This window comes from Oncorhynchus nerka, linkage group LG20, assembly GCF_034236695.1.
Source record: "Oncorhynchus nerka isolate Pitt River linkage group LG20, Oner_Uvic_2.0, whole genome shotgun sequence".
Classification (NCBI taxonomy): domain Eukaryota; kingdom Metazoa; phylum Chordata; class Actinopteri; order Salmoniformes; family Salmonidae; genus Oncorhynchus; species Oncorhynchus nerka.
Genome location: NC_088415.1, coordinates 37,769,481 through 37,792,753, shown reverse-complemented (window position 1 = coordinate 37,792,753; position 23,273 = coordinate 37,769,481). Strand labels below are relative to the sequence as shown.

The 23,273-nt window shown below is 46.7% G+C and overlaps 1 protein-coding gene across 1 annotated transcript in view; it reads right to left on the bottom strand.

The window, feature by feature from the left end:
- Window positions 1–4,227: 4,227 nt before the first annotated feature.
- Window positions 4,228–23,273, bottom strand: part of LOC115102444 (plexin-A2-like) — a 313,165-nt gene continuing 294,119 nt past the window's right edge. Inside the window, exons 27-32 of the mRNA XM_029622400.2 lie at window positions 16,306–16,405; window positions 10,091–10,281; window positions 9,659–9,828; window positions 9,138–9,350; window positions 6,620–6,770; window positions 4,228–4,429 (exon numbers count right to left, since the gene is read on the bottom strand). Coding sequence (XP_029478260.1) covers window positions 4,334–4,429; window positions 6,620–6,770; window positions 9,138–9,350; window positions 9,659–9,828; window positions 10,091–10,281; window positions 16,306–16,405 — 921 coding nt within the window. The 3' untranslated portion in view covers window positions 4,228–4,333. The remainder of the gene's footprint in view (window positions 4,430–6,619; window positions 6,771–9,137; window positions 9,351–9,658; window positions 9,829–10,090; window positions 10,282–16,305; window positions 16,406–23,273) is intronic.

The following is a 23,273-nucleotide window of genomic DNA, read 5'->3' as shown; positions in this document are numbered from 1 at the left end:
CTTTGTTCCCTGTAGGCTGATGGCCTGGGGCAAGGGCATAAAGTGGAGTGGCTAGGCTACTATAGGAATCTACCACAGTAGCTCTATCAACTGTCAAGCCAGGAATATGACCAATGTTAGGCAGTTTCATCGTCATCAAAAACATTATTGGAAATCACCTACTTCTGATTACCTCTCTCTATTTGTTATACAGTAGCTAACACATACAGTATGTTTGGAAAGGATTATCCTAGTCTGATCCTCCTGAGGCAGTTCGTTCCTTCTAATGTCAACGAGACAAGGCAGTGTATTTCAGCTCTATGCGTTTTTTTTTAACCAGCAAAGTTTATTTATATATAACAACAGTAAAAAGTGAATTCCTGGCTTGCAAAATAGGTGCTTCATATTTACAATAGGTACACAATAATATATTATCATAACAAAACCTAAGCAAAAAAAAAACAAAAAAAATGAGAACAACTTTAAATACTTTAAACTTTCTTAGAATTTTCACAGCACTTTTATAAAACAACAAGAACAGACAGCCATTATTATTATTATCGTCATTTGTATATACCAAATTACAGAACTCCAGTGTCTACAAAGGGTTGTCTACATTGTGTTGTGTTTAGAATGGAAGAAGGTTATTCATTTCATATTGATACTTCTGCCTTGAGAATAATAGTTGACTTTTCGTTTCCCCCGACTGGTGACATGAGAAAAGGAAAAAGGTGAATTATTGTCTTGTTTTCCTGTAAGTAATGAAGCATGCCAGTAGACCCATCACTTCGCCACCACATAAAGCCAAGAGTAAAAAAAAAAGTGCACAGCATACTGTATCTTCTTCAATTAGGCTCCACCTCTTCTGTCGCGGAAATGGAAGTTGCCATTTGAATCATCCTCGACGTGCATCAACTGCAATATGTCTCAGAGACGACTAACTGGCTGTGAGATTCAATTCTGAGCTACAGAATGGTAAACAAAACGTAATGATAACTTCCACCTTTTCGTTTCTGTCATCATCATCTCCAAAGTGTACAGTATGAAATCAATCTGTTTACAATTCATTCAAATCTCTTTCAACAAAACAGAAGGTGCAGACAGCAGTGAGTTAAGACTTCTAATAAGATATAATAATCATCATGTAGAAAACGAGCACGGTCATGGTGCTATAGCATGCTGGCCAGAAGACGAGGTTGGATTCGATGGTTAAATGAAATAACCAGCGAATGGCAGTTTATGAAAAATAAAGACAAGTCAAAAACAGAACATTAAGCAATGGTCCCTCAAGAGAAAAAACTCACTTTGTTTCAGTCAAACTATGCCTCTCTATTTCATTTACCCCATCCCTATCAAGCCAAACGGAGAATAGAGTGGAACACATAGTATAGGAGGTTTCATCACATGGAATATAAAAGGCACCAGAACACAGACAAGCAAATATGAGGCATGAGAAGGGGCTTGGTTCTCTTGGATGAGAGGAAGAGAATAGAAGGGAGGACACCATTGTTCAACGGCGGATGCTTCACATTGGTGTTTGAGCGTATAGTCTGTATTTAAAGTGGACCTATAGATATTTGTGTAGCAGGGGGCCAACAGCCAGACATCCTGGCAGGACGCATTAACACCATGTCAATCATGTGATCGCCGTTCCTTTCTCTATGCCTGTTTTTGATGTGTTTTATCATCTTCCGATCACACTCTGCACACGACTACACTCAGATCAAAGCACTGCTTCAAAGCCCGGGAGCAGGAAACTAGAGCTAAAAGGGTTTCTCTCTCTCTCTCGTTCTCATTTCTGACTGAGCACCTACTCTTCAAACAGCTCTGGCGAGACGGCTGAAGCACTGCCTTCCCGTACAGCAACAGGTCATGACCTCCTCACCTTCCCTATCCTTCTCAACAGGTCTTTACACACCGTGGCAAAAGGACCGGGCCAATTTCAACAAAACGGTGCCAACAGAGGCGGCGGATTAGTGTTGACGTGAATACGAGTCAGGAGCACTCAGTGGTTTCGATGGTTGGTTGGTTAGCTTGGTGCTCTAAAGCCACAGACAAAACAAGCACATCCATTAACATTGGTGTTATGCTCTCTCCCTCCATAAGTCATTTCCTCATACTGTTCACCTTGTAATGCGACCTAGTTTCAAGTACTTGATGTAAACAGTGAGCCAACAAAGACGTCTGGAGAAAACAGAATGGTGGTGGTCATTCAACCGAGCAGAAATCATCTACAGTATGCTGTCATCCAGCTAGGATGAGAACATGAAGGTTCCCTCTTATCTATCCTTTCATAAATGGGTTAAGTTAGGTACAGGACAATCCAATCTTACCAAAGATCTACCTGGTACTGTAACACACATAGTCTTTGATGTTTATATCCTCTTTTGACCATGCAAGCAGTTCAGATATTTCCTTCTTGACACAAAAAAGAAAAAAAAAAAGACAACTTTTCAACAAGTCACTATATATTTTACAGAGCTGTCTCTCTCCCGAGCCTGCTACTGTCCTGCTTTCGTACCTGCTGCTGGTTCACAAGCTTCCAGTTATGTGAGCACGTCTCCACAGGCTCTTTACTTCAGTTCGAGGGCTTGGATGGTCCCCGCTGTAAAGCATTAACCGATGAATCATTTAAAACAACGGGATCTTTTGGCACTACAAAGGCTTTCTCTTATTCTCATTTGGAAAGACGTTGCTGGTACATAGTTGGGTAGAAAACTAAGTTCGCTAGCATTTAGCCGCTGGCCGTCTCCAGCGAGGCCTGATCCATTGGCACGTACAAAAACAAACAAAGATGGACCTTGAAAACACTTCTTCTGACATGTGATACGATGCATGCAAGTTTTACACACACACTTGATCCGGTCCCCCTAAAGCGATACAAACAGAGGTTATATAATGGAGTGTTTTCACTCCTGCCGCCAGCCTCAGTCCCCAGCTTGGCAGACTCTAGAATCTAGTCTCCAGTATATTATGGTATTTGTACTTTTGTTAAGAGCAGCGTAGCCACGGCAACTACGGCTACAATACAGACGGTACGAACCCTCTTACGGTAGAGATAGAGGATTTGGTAGCAGGGTAAATGATGGTGACAGGGGTAAAGGGACTTGGACGGATGTTCAGTTGGCCATCTATCTTGCCATTAAAGTTCTGTTCAACTAACTCCTATTTGTTTTTAAAAAACATACTCAAATGAAAAAGACCCATCATAATTTGTACATTCACAGTACATACACAGACGGCGTTACTGCAGAGGAGAGTCTTCCAGAAACCAGTGGGATGCTGGTTGTTGTCCTTATGAGCTAAACGCTCTGTGGGCCTGTGGAGCTCCTCTTATCACACAGGGTACAGGGGGTTTGGGGTCGATAAGCATGCTGGTTGAACTTTGACCGCCTCAGAGGAGGTCCGGTCTCCGTACGATGCGGAATGCGTTTTGGGGGTTCCTGTACAGGGCTGATGGGTTTACAGTCAGAGCTGGGTTCTGTCCACTTGGTCTGGAGTATCATGTTGATAACGAATGGTAATGCTGTCTGAGGAGAACAGAGAGCAGGACAGGACAGGACATGACATTAGAACCATGTCTTTCTGATGGCCACGGCACCCTATAAGACGTGTTATAATGCAACCTATGCCTTTGTACAGCACAGCAATGTCCATATATGTAACAAGAGGAAGATGTTTCCACTGCAACTGATAGAGATCAAAATGTACACATACAAAAATAAAGCAGATATTTTTGGAAGCAAAACTCAGCAACAATATCTCTGTTTATCACTTTCGCTAGCTCTTTTTCTTACACCGTCTCTAATGTGAGTTTTCAGCAGACAGGGAGAGTATATCTGGCTATAACATCTCCCCTCTGTTCGTTCCTTCTCATATCTCTCCTCCAGGGCTATACACACACACACACACACACACACACACACACACACACACACACACACACACACACACACACACACACACACACACACACACACACACACACACACACACACACACACACCACACTGCCCGTCAAACCCAAAATAATATCAGCTGGAAAGAAAGATGCCATGTAGCCTTTATGAAGGTCTGTGGTCGCCCCACCGTACATCATCATCACCACCCATGTCTCCAGAGCCTATGGAGTCTTTTGGAGTTGGTGGCAGTATGGCGTAGGAAGAATATTTGATTAAAAAAAACAACAACTCTTATTTCTGGATTTAAAAGGACCCAGGTCAGTGGTGGTTGGTTGTCCCCTGTCCCCCCCCCATCCCCCCACCCCCCACTGTGAGTATCGGGACTGTTGGTTGGGTGGCTGTGGCTGATGGATATCCCGGGCCGGTCCAGTCGTCCAATCCCGTGGTCTGTCTCAGCTCTCCAGGGACATGGCTGAGATGAGCTGCTCCACCTTGTAGGCCAGACGCTGTTTCTTAGCCTGCTCGTCCTGCTCCAGGGCCATGGTGATCTGGGAGGGGGAGGGGGGGGGGGGGGGGGACAAGACAACAACATGCTTTACTGTCATTCCTAACACACTCAAACCAGGAAGTCAGCCTACTGTGAACCCAGGACAACAACATGCTTCAGTGTCACACTCAACGCAGGGAAGACATACAGATGTATTGAGGAATGTGTTGTCTGTGGTCTGTTTACAGTATTATGTGTTGAGGAAGTTGACATTTGTGATTTGGCTTTTCTTAAATGCCCCTGAGGGAATACATTAAGTTGTATTGACTTACATAATGCCCATTGTATGTCAACTGGCTTAGAGTATGCTTTGTTGGATGGGAGGGATCATGTGTGATTGATATTTCCTGACTATAACATTAAAGAGGAAATAGAATTGTCTCTGTCAGAGAGAGTGGCACAATAACGGAGGAATCCAACTGGTGTTATGCCCTGTCTTATTCTTTTGTCCCTCTGTAAACGTGGGCATTTGTCAAGCTGTTCAACGTGAAATCCGACAGGGTCTCCTCTCTGCTGTCTGTGGTGTCACACAGAGTCACAACACGCTGTATGCATGCCAGGGTGACAACGCGGCAGCCGGGCTGTGCTTTTTCATGTGCTCATATCAAACAGGAGAAACACTACCCAATAAGATCACTGGTACGAGTTATGCCACACAGTGAGTGGATATAAAGTGACATTGATTAAAGCTGCGGACCAATGCTAATGCACAGCTCTCCCCTTTCTACATGACCGACATGGACTGTATGTGATTGTGAGCAGTGGGCAAGGAAAGGCGTTGAGGTGAAAACATTATGGGGACATTAACGAAGACTAGTTTCTCTTAAGGTCTGTACATAGCTCCAGCAGCCTGTCCCATAGTACACTACCTGCCTCCCTGCCTGTTGTCTCCCTCTCATCTGCCTAAGTGCTCTTAGAGCTGGCAGAGCAGAGCCCAGCGGAGCCTCTCCTCCTCATCCCCCTCTCCCCCTCATACCAATCTATTATGAATCTGTTGTGCTGTATGCAGGCACAGCTCCTTCCTTCCTTCCCTCCCTCCCTCCGCCATCACCAAAATCCATTTAGCACTGCGCTAGCCCGCTAGAGGGGCCACACAGGGAGCCAGGCATGGAACAAACAACTGATGACGGCCAACGATAAGGGCCTTAGCACTGTGCCCAGGAGAGAGAGCTAGAGAAGAGGAGAAACAGAGAGAGAGAGAGTGTGTGTGTGTGTGTGTGTGTGTCTGTGTCTGTGAGAGAGAAAGAAAGCTAGAGGTGGGGGAAGAGCGTGGGATAAAAGAAAAGGAAACAAAGTGGGAAGAAAGTGCGAGAAAGAGAGTGGGAGTAAAAGAGGTGGTCTCTGAGAGGTAAAAAGAGAGAGGAGAAGTGAACACTAGCTCCTAGCGGCAGCAGCTTCAAGCTCTTAGGGCAGATGGGGAAGAAGAGAGAGACGAGAGAAACACAGAGGAGAGAGTGAAAGAGAGAGAGATAGATGGAATAGAAAGGGAGAGAGAAGAGGGAGTAGGCTCCTCGTCTTGTGAATGGGGCCTCAATAAGGGCAGACTAATGGCTCCCAGAAGAGGTGCTGACATTACAGCCGGAATGTCTCCATTACAGAAGCTTTTCTCTCTCTCTCTCGCTCTCCCCCGTCTCTTCTTTGTCGCACTCTCCCATCCCTCTCCCTAATTTTCTCCCAAATTTTCTCTCTCCATTTTTCTCTCTCTCTTTGCCCTCTCTCTCTTCTCTCTCTTTCTTTCCCTCAACCCCCCCTCTCCACGTCTTGATTCTGCTCAAGAGAGCCACAGAGAAAGAAAGAGAGAGCGAGCGAGAAAGAGAGAGAACAGGGCTGTGTTCCTTCACACCACTCAGGGGATGGAGTAGCATGCTGGGCTGCTTGTACAGCCGCTGTTCCTGTCTCTCCTCCACATATCATCCACCCACAACTCTCATTGGCCCAGGACATATGGCACTTAGGATGGGTTGTGTGACTTGGCCGTGGCGGGCGGCGGCGGGGGGTGTATGGTTCTTTGTGACGAATACCATCAGATCAGAGAAGCTCTTGCCATCTCTGAAAGTTTTTGAAACACTCTAAATGAGTTAGGAATGCCCATGAACTAGACTAGACTTGACTGAAGAGGAGAGTTGATAAGGCTGTAGCATGGCCTCCCCTGTTAAAAGAATGGCAATTATTGCAGTGTGTCAGGACTCACCTCCTCGCTGTATTTGGAGACATAGGAGTAGATCTCGTTGAGAGCACTGAGCATGTTAAACTCTGTGGAGTGGAGCCTGGCCTGCTCTGCCAGGTAGGCATTCATGTCCTGGTCACTGATGGCCGGCAGACGGTTAATGTCCGCGTAGTACCTGCAGGCACACACAGGGGGCGACACTCAGTTTCAACATGCAGAGCTGAAACAATCGAAACCAGAATTCTTTACCGGAATGTTAAGCCTCATCATAGAGTACATCACAGGAGGCTGCTGAGGGGAGGACGGCTCATAATAATGGCTGGAAAGCAGGGAATGGAATGACATCAACCACATGGAAACCACGTGTTTGATGTCATTCATCTTATTGCGCTCCAACCATTACCACGAGCCCGTCCTCCCCAATTAAGTTGCCACCAACCTCCTGTGGAGTACATATGTGAAAAAGTGTGTGAACCCTTTGGAATTACCTGGATTTCTGCATGAATCGGTCATAAAATTTGATCTGACCTTCATCTGGGTCACAACAATAGACAAACAAAGTCTGTTTAAACTATTAACACACAAACTATACGTTTTCATGTCTTTAATGAACACAATGTAAATCTTCACAGTGCAGGGTGGGAAAAGTATGTGAACCCTTGGAAGTAATAACTGATTGACCCTTCTTTGCCAGCAACAAGCTCAACCAAATGTTTTCTGTAGAACGGTCAAGAGGAAGACCATTTTAGACCATTCCTCTTTACAAAACTGTTTCAGTTCAGCAATATTCTTGGGATGTCTGGTGTGAACCGCTCTCTTGAGGTCATGCCACTGTAACGGCTTTCCTCATGGGAAGGAGAGGAGGACCAAAATGCAGCGTGGTTATTGTTAAGCATCTTTAATAAAGACGAAAACACTATACAAATACAAAATAAGAAAACGTGGCAAAACCGAAACAGTCCTAACTGGTGCAGAGAACACAGAGACAGGAAACAACCACCCACAAAATACCCAAAGAATATGGCTGCCTAAATATGGTTCCCAATTAGAGACAACGATAAACACCTGCCTCTGATTGAGAACCACTCCAGGCAACCATAGACTTACCTAGAACACTAAACTGAACACAACCCCATAAATCTACAAAATCCCTAGATAAGACAAAACACATAAATCACCCATGTCACACCCTGGCCTAACCAAAATAATAAAGAAAACAGAATGCTAAGGCCAGGGCGTGACAGCCACAGCATCTCAATCTGGTTGAGGTCAGGATGTATTTTCTTCTGTTGTTGATTTACTTCTGTGTTTTGGGTCATTGTCCGGTTGCATCACCCAACTTCTGTTGAGCTTCAATTGGTGGACATATGACCTTTTTCAGGAGAACGGAAGGCTTTGATAAACTTGAGCATTTGTTTTTCCGTCGATGATAGCAAGCTGTCCAGGCCCTGAGGCAACAAAGCAGCCCCAAACCATGATGCTCCCTCCACCATACTTTACAGTTGGGATGAGGTTTTGATGTTGCTGTGCTGTGCCTTTTTTTCTCCACACATAGTGTTGTGTGCTCCTTCCTTTCATCTGTCCACAGGATATTTTTCCAGTAGCGCTGTGGAACATCCAGGTGGACTTTTGCAAACTTCAGATGTGCAGCAATGTTTTTTTTTGGAGAGCAGTGGCTTCTTGCGTGGTGTTCTCCCATGAACACCATTCTTGTTTAGTGTTTTACGTACCGTAGACTCACCAACAGAGATGTTAGCATGTTCCAGAGATTTCTGTAAGTCTTTAGCTGACACTCTAGGATTATTCTTTACCTCATTGAGCATTCTGCACTGTGCTCTTGCAGTCATCTTTCCCTTACGGCCACTCCTAGGGAGAGTAGCAACAGTGCTGAACTTTCTCCATTTATAGACAATTTGTCTTACCATGGACTGATGAACATCAAGGCTTTAGAGATACTTTTGTAACCCTTTCCAGTTTTATGCAAGTTAATCTTAGGTCTTCTGAGATCTTTTTTGTTTGAGGCATGGTTCACATCAGGCAATGCTTCTTGTGAACAGCAAACTCAAATGTGTGTTTTTTTTATAGGGCTAGGCAGCTCTAACCAACATCTCCAATCTCATCTCATTGATTGGACTCCAGGTTAGCTGACTCCTGACTCCAATTAGGTTTTGGAGAAATCATTAGCCTAGGGGCTCACATACTTTCTCCAACCTACACTGTGCATGTTTAAATTATGGATTCAATATACACAAGAAAAATACAATCATTTGTGTGTTAGTAGTATATGTAGACTGTGTTTGTCAACGGTTGCGATTTAGATGAAGATCAGATCAAATTTGATGACCAATTTATGCAGAAATCCAGGTAATTCCAGAGGGTTCACATACTTTTTCTTGCCACTGTATATGGCCAATATACCACGGCTAAAGGCTGAACAGGCCATATTGCTTAAACATACTGCAAGTGTATCCAGGACCAAAATAGTTTGTGCGGTAAGAAAACAAGGAAATAGAATACTTTGTGTATATTTTGTCTCACTCACCTCTCCACCCAGCTCTTGTAGTTGGGGATGTCTTTAGCGTACAGCAGCTTGTTGGAGGGTGAGTCCTTGCCCAGGCGGTGCTCTGACGTGGAGCAGGAGTCCATGAAGGTCTGGGCCACCACAGACAGACAGGCGTCCGTGATGCTGCTCTTGTGGATGTCAAACACAAACTGAGGGTTCTTGATCACGTTTACCCAGAACCGCAGCGGGAGGCTGAGAGAGAGAGAGAGAGGGCACAGAAATGAGTCAGTCAGAATTCCCTCTCAGTGTTGTTCTTCACTCTCTGGGTCATGAAAGCACTGAGTCAGAATCCACTAACTATCAGTACCGTATTTCTCTTCTATTTCTGGGTCACTAAAGTGCTGACTCCAGACAGGCAGAATCCAGTACTGTTATATTTGGGAAAGTTTCTTACCGATGACTCAGTGTATCATCCTCTGACTGATACACATCACATCCTACATTATACATCCTATTGATGAATCCTATCATTCCTACTCTACATCCTCCAGGTTCCTCACCAGTTGCTCTTCCACGTGTGGCGGACATCTTGGTCGTGGATGCCGTGTTTGTCCGCCTGCTCGTCCAGGAAGTCAAACATGTATTTGATGGCGAGGGGCAGGGCGCTACCCCGGTGGACGGTACTGAACAACGTCTCAAACAGGTCGTCCACAAACTTCTGCAGTGTACCCTGGGTAAAAACAATGGACACAGCAGGTCAGACATACATAAACTCACTCAATAATAACTGATTTCCTAAATGAATAGGCAATAACCTAAGCAGATGAAAGTTTCTCATTCGCCACTGGATCCAAAATGCAGGATTGTACCACTAGTCACTTAGTACAATTTATGTCAAACAAAACCACTGTGACTGAAAGTAAACTACTGTAGTATAATTGAAATATGGAGGCACAATGCCTGTTACATAAAGAAGTTTGTAAGCTGGGTACCTTGGTGGCCAGCAGCCTGGTCAGGTATATCTCGGAGACCATCTTGCTGCCGCGGTCTCCCTCCTTCTGGTCTCCATGCTCGTGGTTCTTGACAAGGTGCCACACTTTGACCCCACTCTCAAGGTCAGGGGTTATCATAGGGGCACGGGAACGCAGACTGTCTGGACTACCTGTGTACCGGAAGGATGAGTCTAGAGAGAGAGAAAGAGAGAGCGAAAAAGGGTAGGAGAGAGAGACGGAGGGAGAGAAATTAGACACTTTAAATGAGCCACTGCGTTCCTAGTTCTGTGCTCTATTCCCTTGTCCTGTTCAGTAACACACACGCAAGATGGCGCCGACAGACAGGGATGCTCTGCTTCTAGCTCCTGGGCAACTTTGCTGTATTTGTTTTTTTTTGTGTTATTTCTTACATTATTAGAGAGAGATGATATTACATACAGCCAGAAATAACTTTCGGATGTCAGAGCGGTGGTAACTCACCAGCATTATGACCAGGAATACTACTTTCCCGAATTGGATTCTTTGTTTGTACTCCCCAGGGCAATTGAACTTATCCCAGAGGCTGCTCCAAGACTCCGCCGGCGGAGAAGAGGTATATATTACTCGGCAATGTTCAGTCTCTGGACAATAAAGTAGATGAGCTGAGGGCGAGGATCTCCTTCCAGAGAGACATCAGGGATTGTAACATACTCTGTTTCACGGAATCATGGCTCTCTCTAGATATACTGTCCCTGTCCATACAGCCATACAGGTTCTCAGTACATCGCGCAGACAGGAATAAAGAACTCTCCGGGAAGAAAGAAGGCGGGGGTGTATGTTTCATGATTAACTACTCATGGTGTGATTGTGATAACGTATAGAAACTCAAATCCCTTTGTTCACCCGACCTAGAATACCTCACAATCAAATGCCGACCGTATTACCTCCCAAGAGAATTCTTTGGTTATAGTCACAGCAATATATATTCCACCTCAAGCCGATACCACGACGGCCCTCAAGGAACTACACTGGACTTTGTGCAAACTGGAAACCACATATTCTGAAGGCTCATATATTGTAGTTAGGGATTTTAACAAAGAAAATTTGAGGAAAATGCTACCGAAGTTCTATCAACAGATTGACTGTAATACTTGCGCTGCTTAAACACTCAACCACTGCTACTCCAACTTCCCGGGTTGCCTCTGAGAATAACATTGACGTATACACTGACACGGTGACTGAGTTCATCAGGAAGTGTATAGGGGATGAAGTTCCCATGGTGACTGTTAAAACCTACCCAAATCAGAAACTGTGGATAAATGGCAGCATTCGAGCAAGGTGACTGGGAATATGGTTGAATACAAACAGTGTAGTTATTCCCTCCATAAGGCAATCAAACAGGCAAAATGTCAGTACAGAGACAAAGTGGAGTCAACGGCTCAGACATGAGATGTATGTGGCAGGGTCTACAGACAATCATGGACTACAAAGGGAAAACCAGCCACGTCGTGAACACCGTCGTCTTGCTCCCGGACAAGCTAAACACCTTCTTCACCCGCTTTGAGGAGAACACAGTGCCACCGATGCGGGCCGCTCACATGGACTGTGGGCTCTCATTCTCCGTGGCCAACGTGAGTAAGACATTTAAGCGTGTTAACCCTCGCAGGGCTGCCGGCCCAGTCCTCAGAGCATGCGCAGACCAGCCTAGAGTGTTAACGGACATATTCAATCCCTCCCTATCCCAGCCTGCTGTCCCCACTTGCTTCAAGATCTCCACCATTGTTCCTGTACCCAAAAAGCAAAGGTAACTGAACTAAATGACTATCGCCCGTAACATTCACTTCTGTCATCATGAAGTGCTTTGAGAGGCTAGTTAATGATCCTATCACCTCCACCTTAGACCCACCTTAGACCCACTTCAATTTGCATACTGCCCCAATAGATCCACAGACGATGCAATCGCCATCACACTGCACACTGCCCTATCCCATCTGGACAAGAGGAATACTTATGTAAGAATGATGTTCATTGACTATAGCTCAGCCTTCAACAACATAGTACCCTCCAAGCTCATCATTAAGCTCGGGGCCCTGGTTCTGAACACAGCCCTGTGCAACTGCGTCCTGGACTTCCGGACTCGCCGCCCCCAGGTGGTGAAGATAGGAAACAACACCACTTTGCTGATCCTCTACACAGGGGCTCCATAAGGGGGTGTGCTCAGCCCCCTCCTATACTCCCTGTTCATCCATGACTGCGTGGCCACGCATGCCTCAGTCATCAAGTTTGCAGACAACACAACAGTAGTAGGCCTGATTACCAACAATGATGAGACAGCCTACAGGGAGGAGATGAGGGCCCTAGTGGAGTGGTGCCAGGAAAATAACCTCTCCCTCAACGTCAACAAAACGATGGGGCTGATCGTGGACTTCAGGAGACAGCAGAGAGAGCAGGCCCCTATCCACATCAACGGGAGAAGGTGAAAAGCTTCAAGTTCCTCTGTGTACACATCACCGACGTTCTGAAATGGTCCACCAACACAGACAGTGTGGTGAAGAAGGCGCAACAGCATCTCTTCAACCTCAGGAGGCTGAATACATTTGGCGTGGCCCCTAAGACCCTCACAAACTTTGACAGATGCACAATTGAGAGCATCCTGTCGGGCTGTATCACCGCCTGGTACGGGAACTGCACTGCCCGCAACTGAAGCGCTCTCCAGAGGGTGGTGCGGTCTACCTAACGCTTCACCGGGGGCACACTGCCTTCCCCCCAGGACACCTACAGCACCCGGTGTCACAGGAAAGCGAAAAAGATCATCAAGGACATCAACCAGCCGAGTCTTGGCCTGTTCACAACGCTACCATCCAGAAGGCAAGGTCAGTACAGGTGCATCAAAGCTGGGACCGCGAGACTGAAAAACAGCTTCTATCTCAAGGCCATCAGACTGTTAAAATAGCCATCACTAGCCGGCTACCACCCTGTACCTTAGCGGCTGCTGCCCAATATACATAGACATGGATTCACTGGTCACTTTAATAATGGAACACTAGTCACTTTAATCATGTTTACATAATGTTTACATACTGCTTTACTCATCTCATATGTATATACTGTATATATGCTACTCTGACATTGCTCATCCCTAATATTTATATATTTCTTATATTTCCATTCTTTTACTTTAGATTTGTGTGTATTGTGTGTATTGTTGTGAACTGTTAGATATTACTGCACTGTCAGAGCTAGGAACACAAGCATTTCGCTACACCCGCAATAACATCTGCATGTGACCAATAAAATTAGATTTGATATTCCCCCCCAACACACACACACACTGAACCTCCTCCTGTCTAATTTGCCCTTCTCCTCTGTAGTCTCATTACAAAGCGTAAAACCCCTAGTCCCTTGTTCCTCTTTAACCTTTCTGTAAAGTAAATTACGGCGTTGGATCATTTCATATTAGCTTGGCAGAAGTGTGATGAAGGAAGGGGAATAAATAGGTCTCTGTCTGTCTGTTCGTCCGTCCGTCCAGCTCAATACATGTCTGTTGGCCCTCTGGATAGCAGGAGCAGCACCCTCTCACTGGACTAAACGGATGAAAGGAGCCATGCACCAATAATATTTCATTAAGTCCAGAGAGTGGGGGAGTGGTGGAGGGGCAGCTGCCAGTCCAGTGGCCCCCCCTCCCTCTCTTTCATATCATCTCTCTCTCGCTCTCTTTCCTTCATATTATCCCTCTCTCTGAATAGAGGTGCGAGAGAGAAATCCATATTTATGTTTTATTTATTTTCCCTTTTGTACTTTAACTATTTGCACATTGTTAAAACACTGTATACAGACATAATATGACATTTGAAACGTCTCTATTCCTTTAACTTTTTTGTGTAATGTTTACTGTTAATTTTTGATTGTTTATTTCACCTTTGTTTATGATCTATTTTGCTTTGTCAATGTAAACATATGTTACCCATGCCAATAAAGCCCTTTTGAATTGACAGAGACACAGAGACGTGGCTCTCCTGGGTTCCTCTTAAAAGGAAGTATAATTGTCTCTTTCCTGCTGTCGCCACATTGAAAGGGTCCTAATCAATGCATCAAATGACCTCTAATATGTAAAGCACTCCAGCCATCTTCTTTCCCTCATTCCGTTGACACTAAGGAATGGCGCTCTTCTCCTCCTCCTCTTCTTCACCAGTGTTCTTACTTAGCAGCTCTTTCCTCCCCAGTGGCGGTGAGTGTGTGTGTGTGTGTGAGAGGTCTGGAGGGGCTCTCTATCATTGTCAGATCCCACTCACCTGTCTTCAAAGGGCAGTGTGGGACAACAAAGCCTCAGAGCTCTACAGCGACTTACAGCACTAAGTGGTCTTTTCTAAAGAGCAGCAGCAGCGAGAAGGGTCTCTAGGGTGGCCACTGGGGACCTTTGAGACTGGCGGGGGGCGGGGGGTCTGTCAGCCCCTGTGTGTGTCTCTCTCTGTGTGTGCGAGTGGGGTGGATTGAGGTCTCAAATCCCATTTTAAGCCACTGGCAGGTCCTTGCCCCTCTCTCTCTCACTACTCCTTCCTCTCCAGGGGGGCAGACCTCTCCCTCCTATCTTCAGCTCAGTAACCACTGCACCAGACTTCACACTCCCGGGGGTGGGTGTGAGGGTAGCAGGGGTGTGTGTGTGTGTGTGTGAGGTAGGTTGTGCGGCATCAGGGGGGAGTGTGTAGCGGGTTACTCAGGGCCGGGAGGGTGCTGGAACGGTAAATTGAGGCGGGATGCTAAATGCTGAATGTTAAATTGATATGAATCAATCAGACGGGTGTCGGGGCACATCTGTGCCCGCTGTGCCAGGCTTTGATTGATTGGGGACCGGGCTGGAGCCAGAGGAGGACAGGTTGTTTTTTGATGCAGCATCGTACAACACACACACACACACACCCCCCCTCATTGCTATTTAATGACTTTGGTCAAATATTCAGATTTAAGCAGTATGTTGTTCAGGATGGAATACTGTTTAATACTGTATGCATTACCAGTCACTGAACCACACTGAGACTAACATAATGTGTTAGTGTCCTTTAGATCATTCAGGTTGGCAATTCATCTCCAGATCTTCTGTTTCAGTCATTACAGAGTAATACTTATTTACTACATTAGAGCATAATACTGCTTTTGTTGGTTATGTAGTCATTACTCCTGTATCTCGCAGTCTCTCTGCAGTACATTCTTAATGTGGCCGTGTTAATGAGGAGCTGGCAATGCTTTCCCGGACATCATAAACGTCACCATCTTTATGAATTAGAGAGTCCTATAGGACTTTTATTGCGCATTGCACATGACACATTAACTATCCTCATTGTTTGTCTGACACTGTCCAGGGCTAATTTCCAATTTACTGGTGGTTTTGTGATTGGCAAATGGGGACTTAGTAAATAGGAAAGGAGATGGGTGATGGTGTTACTGGCCCAATTGGTCATCTCTCCAGGCGACAGAAAACAACCTATGGGGGTTCTCATCCAATCCCAGCCCTGATAATTGGCCAACCGTGTTCCGTTTTCACTTTCTATTGGTGTGAAGTATCATTCACAGTGAATAATTAGCCAATCACATGCTGCCGTTGGGGTTGGGCATGGAACCAGATGGGAGGCCCTGTGGCTCACCCCTGTGACTGTCACTAGTGTGTGTGTGTGTGTGTGTGTGTGTGTGTGTGTGTGACGGACCATTACACTCTGGCTCCAGGCTCAGTCTGGCATCCTCATTATTATACTTGATGGTAAAACCAAACACCTCTCTCCATGTCTCCCATCGGGCCCTCTCTACTCTCCCCCTCTCTTTCTCTCCCCCTCTCTTCCTCTCCATCCCTCTACCACCCCTGCAGGTTCTGGGCTGTGAGGTAAACGGCAGTAAACACCGTCGGGAGGAGATAGTAGGGTAAGCAATGGCTCCGCAGCAAAGCATTAGACGCTCCAAACAGAGCTGGTCTTTAGCTAGGAGGGGTTTTATTTTTGCTCCCATTGTGGCTCTGAACAAAATGTCTACAAACTCATCTGAAAGGCTAATGTGTATATCAGGTGTGCTCACACCCAAAGGCTTAGACACGGAACACTTTGACCTACGACCCTCCCTTCCTCATCCTGTGTTACTATTTATGTTGATGTTGTTTGTTTGAAAGGGTCCCATGGCTTGAGGAGCGAAGTACAGTACCTACCATGGAGATCTATGTTCAACGTTCTATGTTCTATGTTCTATGTGCTCACCATATCTGCTGATGGAGGTCCGGGAGATGCTGGCTGACGGGGGGATGTTGTAGGAAGAGGTCTGTTTGGGCACCAGAGCCACCACACAGCGGTCAGACACCTGCAACAACACAACAGAGAACATTGTGATAAGAGAACGTGCTCAATCACCGACAGGCGTGCTGCTCGCGGACGACACGTTGTCCGTATGCAGTACACATTGATCTGCAACCCTGGTTTAGCACCCTCCGCCCCTTTCCAAGAGATATGAACACGTGCTCACACCTACGCCATGACACAGCATCTCCTTCCTCTCCTTCTCCTTGAATCCCTCCCTCCCTGTACTCTGTCACATTCTCCCCATTCAACCTCCTGTCATCTCTAACGCCTCGTGGGCTCTCTCTGCAGAGCGTCTCTCTGTACGAAACGACTCAGATGCCTCTGTGATGAGATGATCCGCATCGCCATTCCCATCACTCCCCAGCCATTAGGGAAATAAGGAGAGGAGAGAAGGGAAGGGGAGGCGGGAGTGGGCAGAAAGCCAGAGCTAAAGCAATGCGGAGTGAGGGCTTCCCACTGGCATGTCTAGAAAACAACCTCCCCCGCCTCACTGTCATCGCAGCATCTCAGAGAGGGGGGGGGGTACGGGCAGAGAGAGAGGAAAATAAATTAAGCCATAACAGTGATGGAAAAAGAAAGAACGAGCGAAAGTGGAGGGATTGTCCAAAAACGGAAGGGAAATTGATGATAAGAAAGAAAGATATTGAGAGTGACAGGGAACAATGGCACAGTGGAAGAGTCAGCCCTCCAATCCGGCTCTATTGTCTACAGTATTCCTACAAAGATTGCTTTTGATCTCAACTACACGGGGTACGGCAGGAGGATGAGCTCTCTCCACATGAAAGAGTCTTATAGGACACCTTTACCATACTGTACATGCCAGGACCACTCTGACTACCTCTCTGTCTTTGTCTATGGACGACACATTGCTGACTCTGTCCACAGTCTCTCCGAGTCACAGCCATAAAAGTCAGTGTTCTACACCATTCCACATCCTACTGTCATTTACTCTACATTTCATTGCCAATCACAGCTGGGAGGGTGTGTTTGCGTGCACTCTTTCAATCTGGATAGACAAAATATTGCACACAAATATACAAAACCACTGTTTTTCCTTTTTGAGAACCAAAATACCAAAGCCCTCTGTGGCATGTCCAGCCAACCCAGTGAAGGGAATTGAGTTTTCGGAGTGAAAGAACAAGAAGGACAAGCATCCAACAGTGTGAAATCACCAAGCAGCCACGGGCTGAATGAAAACCTCCTATATATGACATGAAAACAAGGTTGAGAGAAATAATCTGTCCCCCGACCTCTCCTCACTGTTAGCGTCTCTAAAGCTTCAGCTGGGTCACCTCTCTCTCTCCTCTCCTCTCCTCTCCTCTCCTCACTGTTAGCCTCTCTAAAGCTTCAGCTGGGTCACCCCTCTCTCTCCTCTCCTCTCCTCTCCTCACTGTTAGCCTCTCTAAAGCTTCAGCTGGGTCACCTCTCTCTTCTCTCCTCTCCTCACTGTTAGCCTCTCTAAAGCTTCAGCTGGGTCTCCTCTCCTCTCCTCTCCTCTCCTCTCCTCTCCCTCTCCTCTCCTCTCCTCTCCTCTCCTCTCTCTCTCCTCTCCTCTCTAAAGCTTCAGCTGGGTCTCCTCTCCTCTCCTCTCCTCTCTAAAGCTTCAGCTGGGTCACCTCTCTCTTCTTTCCTCTCCTCACTGTTAGCCTCTCTAAAGCTTCAGCTGGGTCTCCTCTCCTCTCCTCTCCTCTCCTCTCCTCTCCTCTCCTCTCCTCTCCTCTCTAAAGCTTCAGCTGGGTCTCCTCTCCTCTCCTCTCCCTCTCCTCTCCTCTCCTCTCCTCTCCTCTCCTCTCCTCTCCTCTCCTCTCCTCTCCTCTCCTCTCTAAAGCTTCAGCTGGGTCTCCTCTCCTCTCCTCTCCTCTCCTCTCCTCTCCTCTCCTCTCTAAAGCTTCAGCTGGGTCTCCTCTCCTCTCCTCTCCTCTCTAAAGCTTCAGCTGGGTCACCTCTCTCTTCTTTCCTCTCCTCACTGTTAGCCTCTCTAAAGCTTCAGCTGGGTCACCTCTCCTCTCCTCTCCTCTCCTCTCCTCTCCTCTCCTCACTGTTAGCCTCTCTAAAGCTTCAGCTGGGTCACCTCTCTCTTCTCTCCTCTCCTCACTGTTAGCCTCTCTAAAGCTTCAGCTGGGTCACCTCTCTCTCCTCTCCTCTCCTGCCGCCTCCTTTCTACACTTCTCCTCCTCCTCTTCTCGGCACTCCACGGCTAATGACGTGGCCCCACGTTGTACAGTAGCAACCCTCAACCCCCTCCACTCATTTCTAACAGGCCATTAGCTGGGGTCACAGCCGGGGTCAAGTGCTAGAGCTAACTCCAGCTCCAGCAGACAGAGCACTTGAAAGGACAGAAGCTTGAGGAGGAGTCATCTCATTAAATTATGCCACACCGCCTGCCCTCTTAGTGGGGAACGACAAACCGCTCTTTGGAACCTCTTTCCAGCCGTTGGCTCTGGGTTGTGAAGACCTCTCCCGAGCCCAAACTATCCTCTCCCTCTCCATCCTAACCTTCTCCATATTTTCGGAAGCCTTCACTCTCATTCCTCCAGCTCTGACAGTGGTGACACCTGTTCCTTTCTACACCGAGCATTGTCTCTCTTCCTCTCTCCTTCATGGGAATTGCCTGACAGGAGGCTCTCTCTCGCTCTCTCTCTGCCTCGCTCCCATCCTTCTCCCTCTCCTCCTCTATGTTATGGAGTCTGATAGAAGGGCTGTGTGAGCGTAGAGATAGAGATGGGTTGTGGTGATAGTGGAGATGATTGAAGGCGTGCAGCTTCGTCCTTCAGGGCTAATCCACAGTGTGAGGCAGGGAGCTGAGGTGAGCCTGACAGTGGCCTGCAGGTGTGATAAGGAACCAACGCTACACTGTGATAAGACTTTCATCAAACAGCCCCCCTATGTCCACACCTGCCTATCTCTCATCCCCTGATCCTGTGGCCCAAGCCTAGCTTAGGAGGCCTATCTATCACAGATTGGACTGGACTGCGCTGTGCTGAGGTTTAGCCACACACAATTTCCTAACTGACAGGTCTTTAATATAGAACTTAAGGATATAAGATGAAAGGGTTATTTTGTAATTTGAACACTAAATTGTGTTTATATCAAACTAAATAGCTTTCTAAGAGTGTTTTAATAACATATACTGGTTGGGGACAATGCAATGAGAATTGAGTCCCACTGTGTTTCCCGAAGAGAAGATGACTCAATCTGCAGCAATACTGGCTGTCATCAGACCCCATACCAACTATCTTGGCGTATAAAGGAATCTGTGGAGAGCAGAGGAACACTCTCTTCACTATGCCTGCCAAAATGTTGATCTAGATTTCCTTCTCTGTCTGAGCATATTTTAAAACTCAAACTCTGTCTGTGGGGCGTTGTTTGCTCAGATGACAACAGGGGACGAGCCGCCACAGAGAATCAGATTGATGGAAAGATACGTTACTGCTGTACTCCAACTATCCGTAGTGTCTGTCTGGGTTGATCTAAAATAGACCCAAAACGTCCCAGTGCAGGTTCTCAGTCTGAGGGGGGGGGTGAAACTGAGCTCCTGGTGAAGTCATGTCGGTTCCTCCACAACATCAGTAGGACAACACAAGGTCAGGACACAACATGGAGGCACAGTGACAGGGCTCTAATGTCTTGGCACAGTTTAGCCCGCTACACTGCAGGAGGATGGGAACCAAGTCATTTCCTGCAGCCATTTTCCTCCGTCACATTTCCAGCTGTGCCCCTGGAAAAATCCTTACCGTCCACGTAGGCACGGCAGAGGACGGGAAAAACCAAGGTACGTGTGAAGCAAACCTGACTCCAATTACTACACTTTTCCCAAATACGCAATCCATTTAACTGCAACCACCCCCACTGCAATCCATTTAACTGCAACCACCCCCACTGCAATGCATTTAACTGCAACCACCCCCACTGCAATCCATTTAACTGCAACCACCCCCACTGCAATCCATTTAACTGCAACCACCCCCACTGCAATCCATTTAACTGCAACCACCCCCACTGCAATGCATTTAACTGCAACCACCCCCACTGCAATCCATTTAACTGCAACCACCCCCACTGCAATCCATTTAACTGCAACCACCCTCACTGCAATCCATTTAACTGCAACCACCCCACTGTAATGCATTTAACTGCAACCACCCCCCACTGCAATGCATTTAACTGCAACCACCCCCACTGCAATGCATTTAACTGCAACCACCCCCACTGCAATGCATTTAACTGCAACCACCCCCACTGCAATGCATTTAACTGCAACCACCCTCACTGCAATCCATTTAACTGCAACCACCCCCACTGCAATCCATTTAACTGCAACCACCCCCACTGCAATCCATTTAACTGCAACCACCCTCACTGCAATCCATTTAACTGCAACCACCCTCACTGCAATCCATTTAACTGCAACCACCCCCACTGCAATCCATTTAACTGCAACCACCCTCACTGCAATCCATTTAACTGCAACCACCCCCACTGTAATGCTTTTAACTGCAACCACCCCCACTGCAATGCATTTAACTGCAACCACCCCCACTGCAATGCATTTAACTGCAACCACCCCCACTGCAATGCATTTGAAGTGATCTATTTGCAGTTTAAGATTTCACCAACACCTCACACGGGCAAGCATTCACAGCTCTAAACACCTGACTTCCCACACAGTTTTTTATTTGAATTGTAAATCTTGCCCTATGTCTCATGCCACTCAAGCCCATTATATGGTAATTGGATGTGAGTGTGCCACCTCTGGTCTAGCCTGCTCTAGACCCTGCTCCCCTGGGAACTACTGGACCGGTAATGCTATTCACCAGACGGAAGGTTAAACATCTCACCTCGGAGGATGGCAAAGAAAGAGAGAAAGAGAGAAAGAAAGAGAGAAAGAGAGAGAGAAAGAGAGAGAGAGAGAGAAAGAGAGAGAACAAAGAGAGAGTAAGAGCTGGGCTGATGAAAAGAGAGAAGGCGAGGGAGATAGAGAGGGATAGCAAGAGAGGAAAAGGTGCAAGGGTAGGAGGTAGAGAGAGTGCACAGAGAAAGTAAGGGCTTGGCTAACGAAAAGCTCCCTTTGACAAGGAGGAAGACTAATCAACAAAGAGAGATCAACATCAGCAATCAGCCAGGCACTCTCCTATCTCATCAATCTTTTATCTGCTCTCCTCCTGCTCAGACCAACAGTCCAGGTGTGTGTGTGTGTCTGTGTGTGTGTGTCTATCTGTCTGTGTCTGTGTGTCTGTCTGTGTGTGTGTGTGTCTGTGTGTGTGTGTCTGTGTGTCTGTGTGTGTGTGTGAGAGAGTGTGTCTGTGGAGTTTCATTCAGTCCCCCTGAGCTCTAAGTATACTCTCAGAAAAAAGGTGACGAATTGTACTTAATACGTACAAATGCTTGTCACTGTAGTGGTACTCTGTAAGGTACGTCATTGTACCATTAGTTCTAGGTACATAGTTGTACCCTTGCAGTTCCTACCATAAAAGAGTCAATATTGTACCATATAGTCCACAGATTCAAATGAGCCTTTTAAGGGTACCACCACACTGACAAAGCCATTTGTTCCTTCTAAGTGGCAAAAATGTCCTTCTCTATATCAAGTCCCTCACGTTTACACACCTCTCCGCCATCCCACTTCTTTTTATTATTATTAAGGTTGAGTCATGCGCCCTCCGAAAAACATGACCCGCCAAACAGTGCTTCTTAACACCCACACACTTAACCCGGAAGGCAGCTGCACCAATGTATCAGAGGAAACACCGTTCAATTGATGTCCGAGTCAGCCTGCCACAAGGAGTCGCCTCACCACAAGGAGTCGCTAGAGCGCGATGAGCCAAGTAAATCCCCCCCCTAACCCGGACAACGCTGGGCCATGCAGTGTCTTAGACCGCTGCCACACTCGGGAGGCCAGCGCCATCCTCAAACGGGACTCGAACCTGGTCCAGCCAACACCTTAACCATTACGCCTTGAGATCCGTAACTCCTGGCAAGGTTGGGTTAAGGTCGCTACAATATTAATTACAGCACTTTATTGTCACATGGTTTTATGTAAGCCTTTATAAAGACCTCAGATCTGGCAGCGGACATGCTCAAACATAACCATAGACGACTTAAACACTTCCACTCATGGGTGGCCAAAAATAACTAACTGAAAGCCACGCCCCCACTAATCCACACCTCCACCCTGGGATACAGAAATGAATCTTCTCTGTACCCCTTTTTTTGTGTATGACAATGTGCGTACCTCTGAAATGCAGGTACACTGTGTATTGTAACATTTTTGTACCCCTGGGAACAATTCCCGTACGCTAACGGTACCCGTTTAGTCTGAGAGTGTAGCAAAGGTAACTACTGAATAAAGATGCTTCCGTACAGTCTGTCTCGTTTTAAATGCATGATGCATTAAAGTTTTAATTTCAGTTGGAGGAGGCAGGCGAGGAGACGGTGTGTATATCTATATCTGGGGTATGTAAACGTCCATTTCCCATGAGGAAATAAATAGCAGAGCTTCCGAGATTGTTAGGGGTTTCATGAATTTGAATGTGTGTCTGGTCACACTGTCTGGTGTGAGAATTAGCAGAGTCACAGGGGTGAGGTTCACTAATTCTGCACATGTAAATATTTCACACGCACGCAAATATTCCACGTCTTCGTGCCAGGAGGCAGGCAGGCAGGCAGGCACGCACGCACGCGCACACACACACACACACACACACACACACGCACACACACACGCGCACACACACACACACACACACACACACACACACACACACACACACACACACCTACCTGGCTCATCACAGCTGTAATGATAAACAAGAAGCTCCGTCGCTCCCCTTCTTTTCCCTCTTCTCTCCCCATTTACTCTCTTCCCCTGC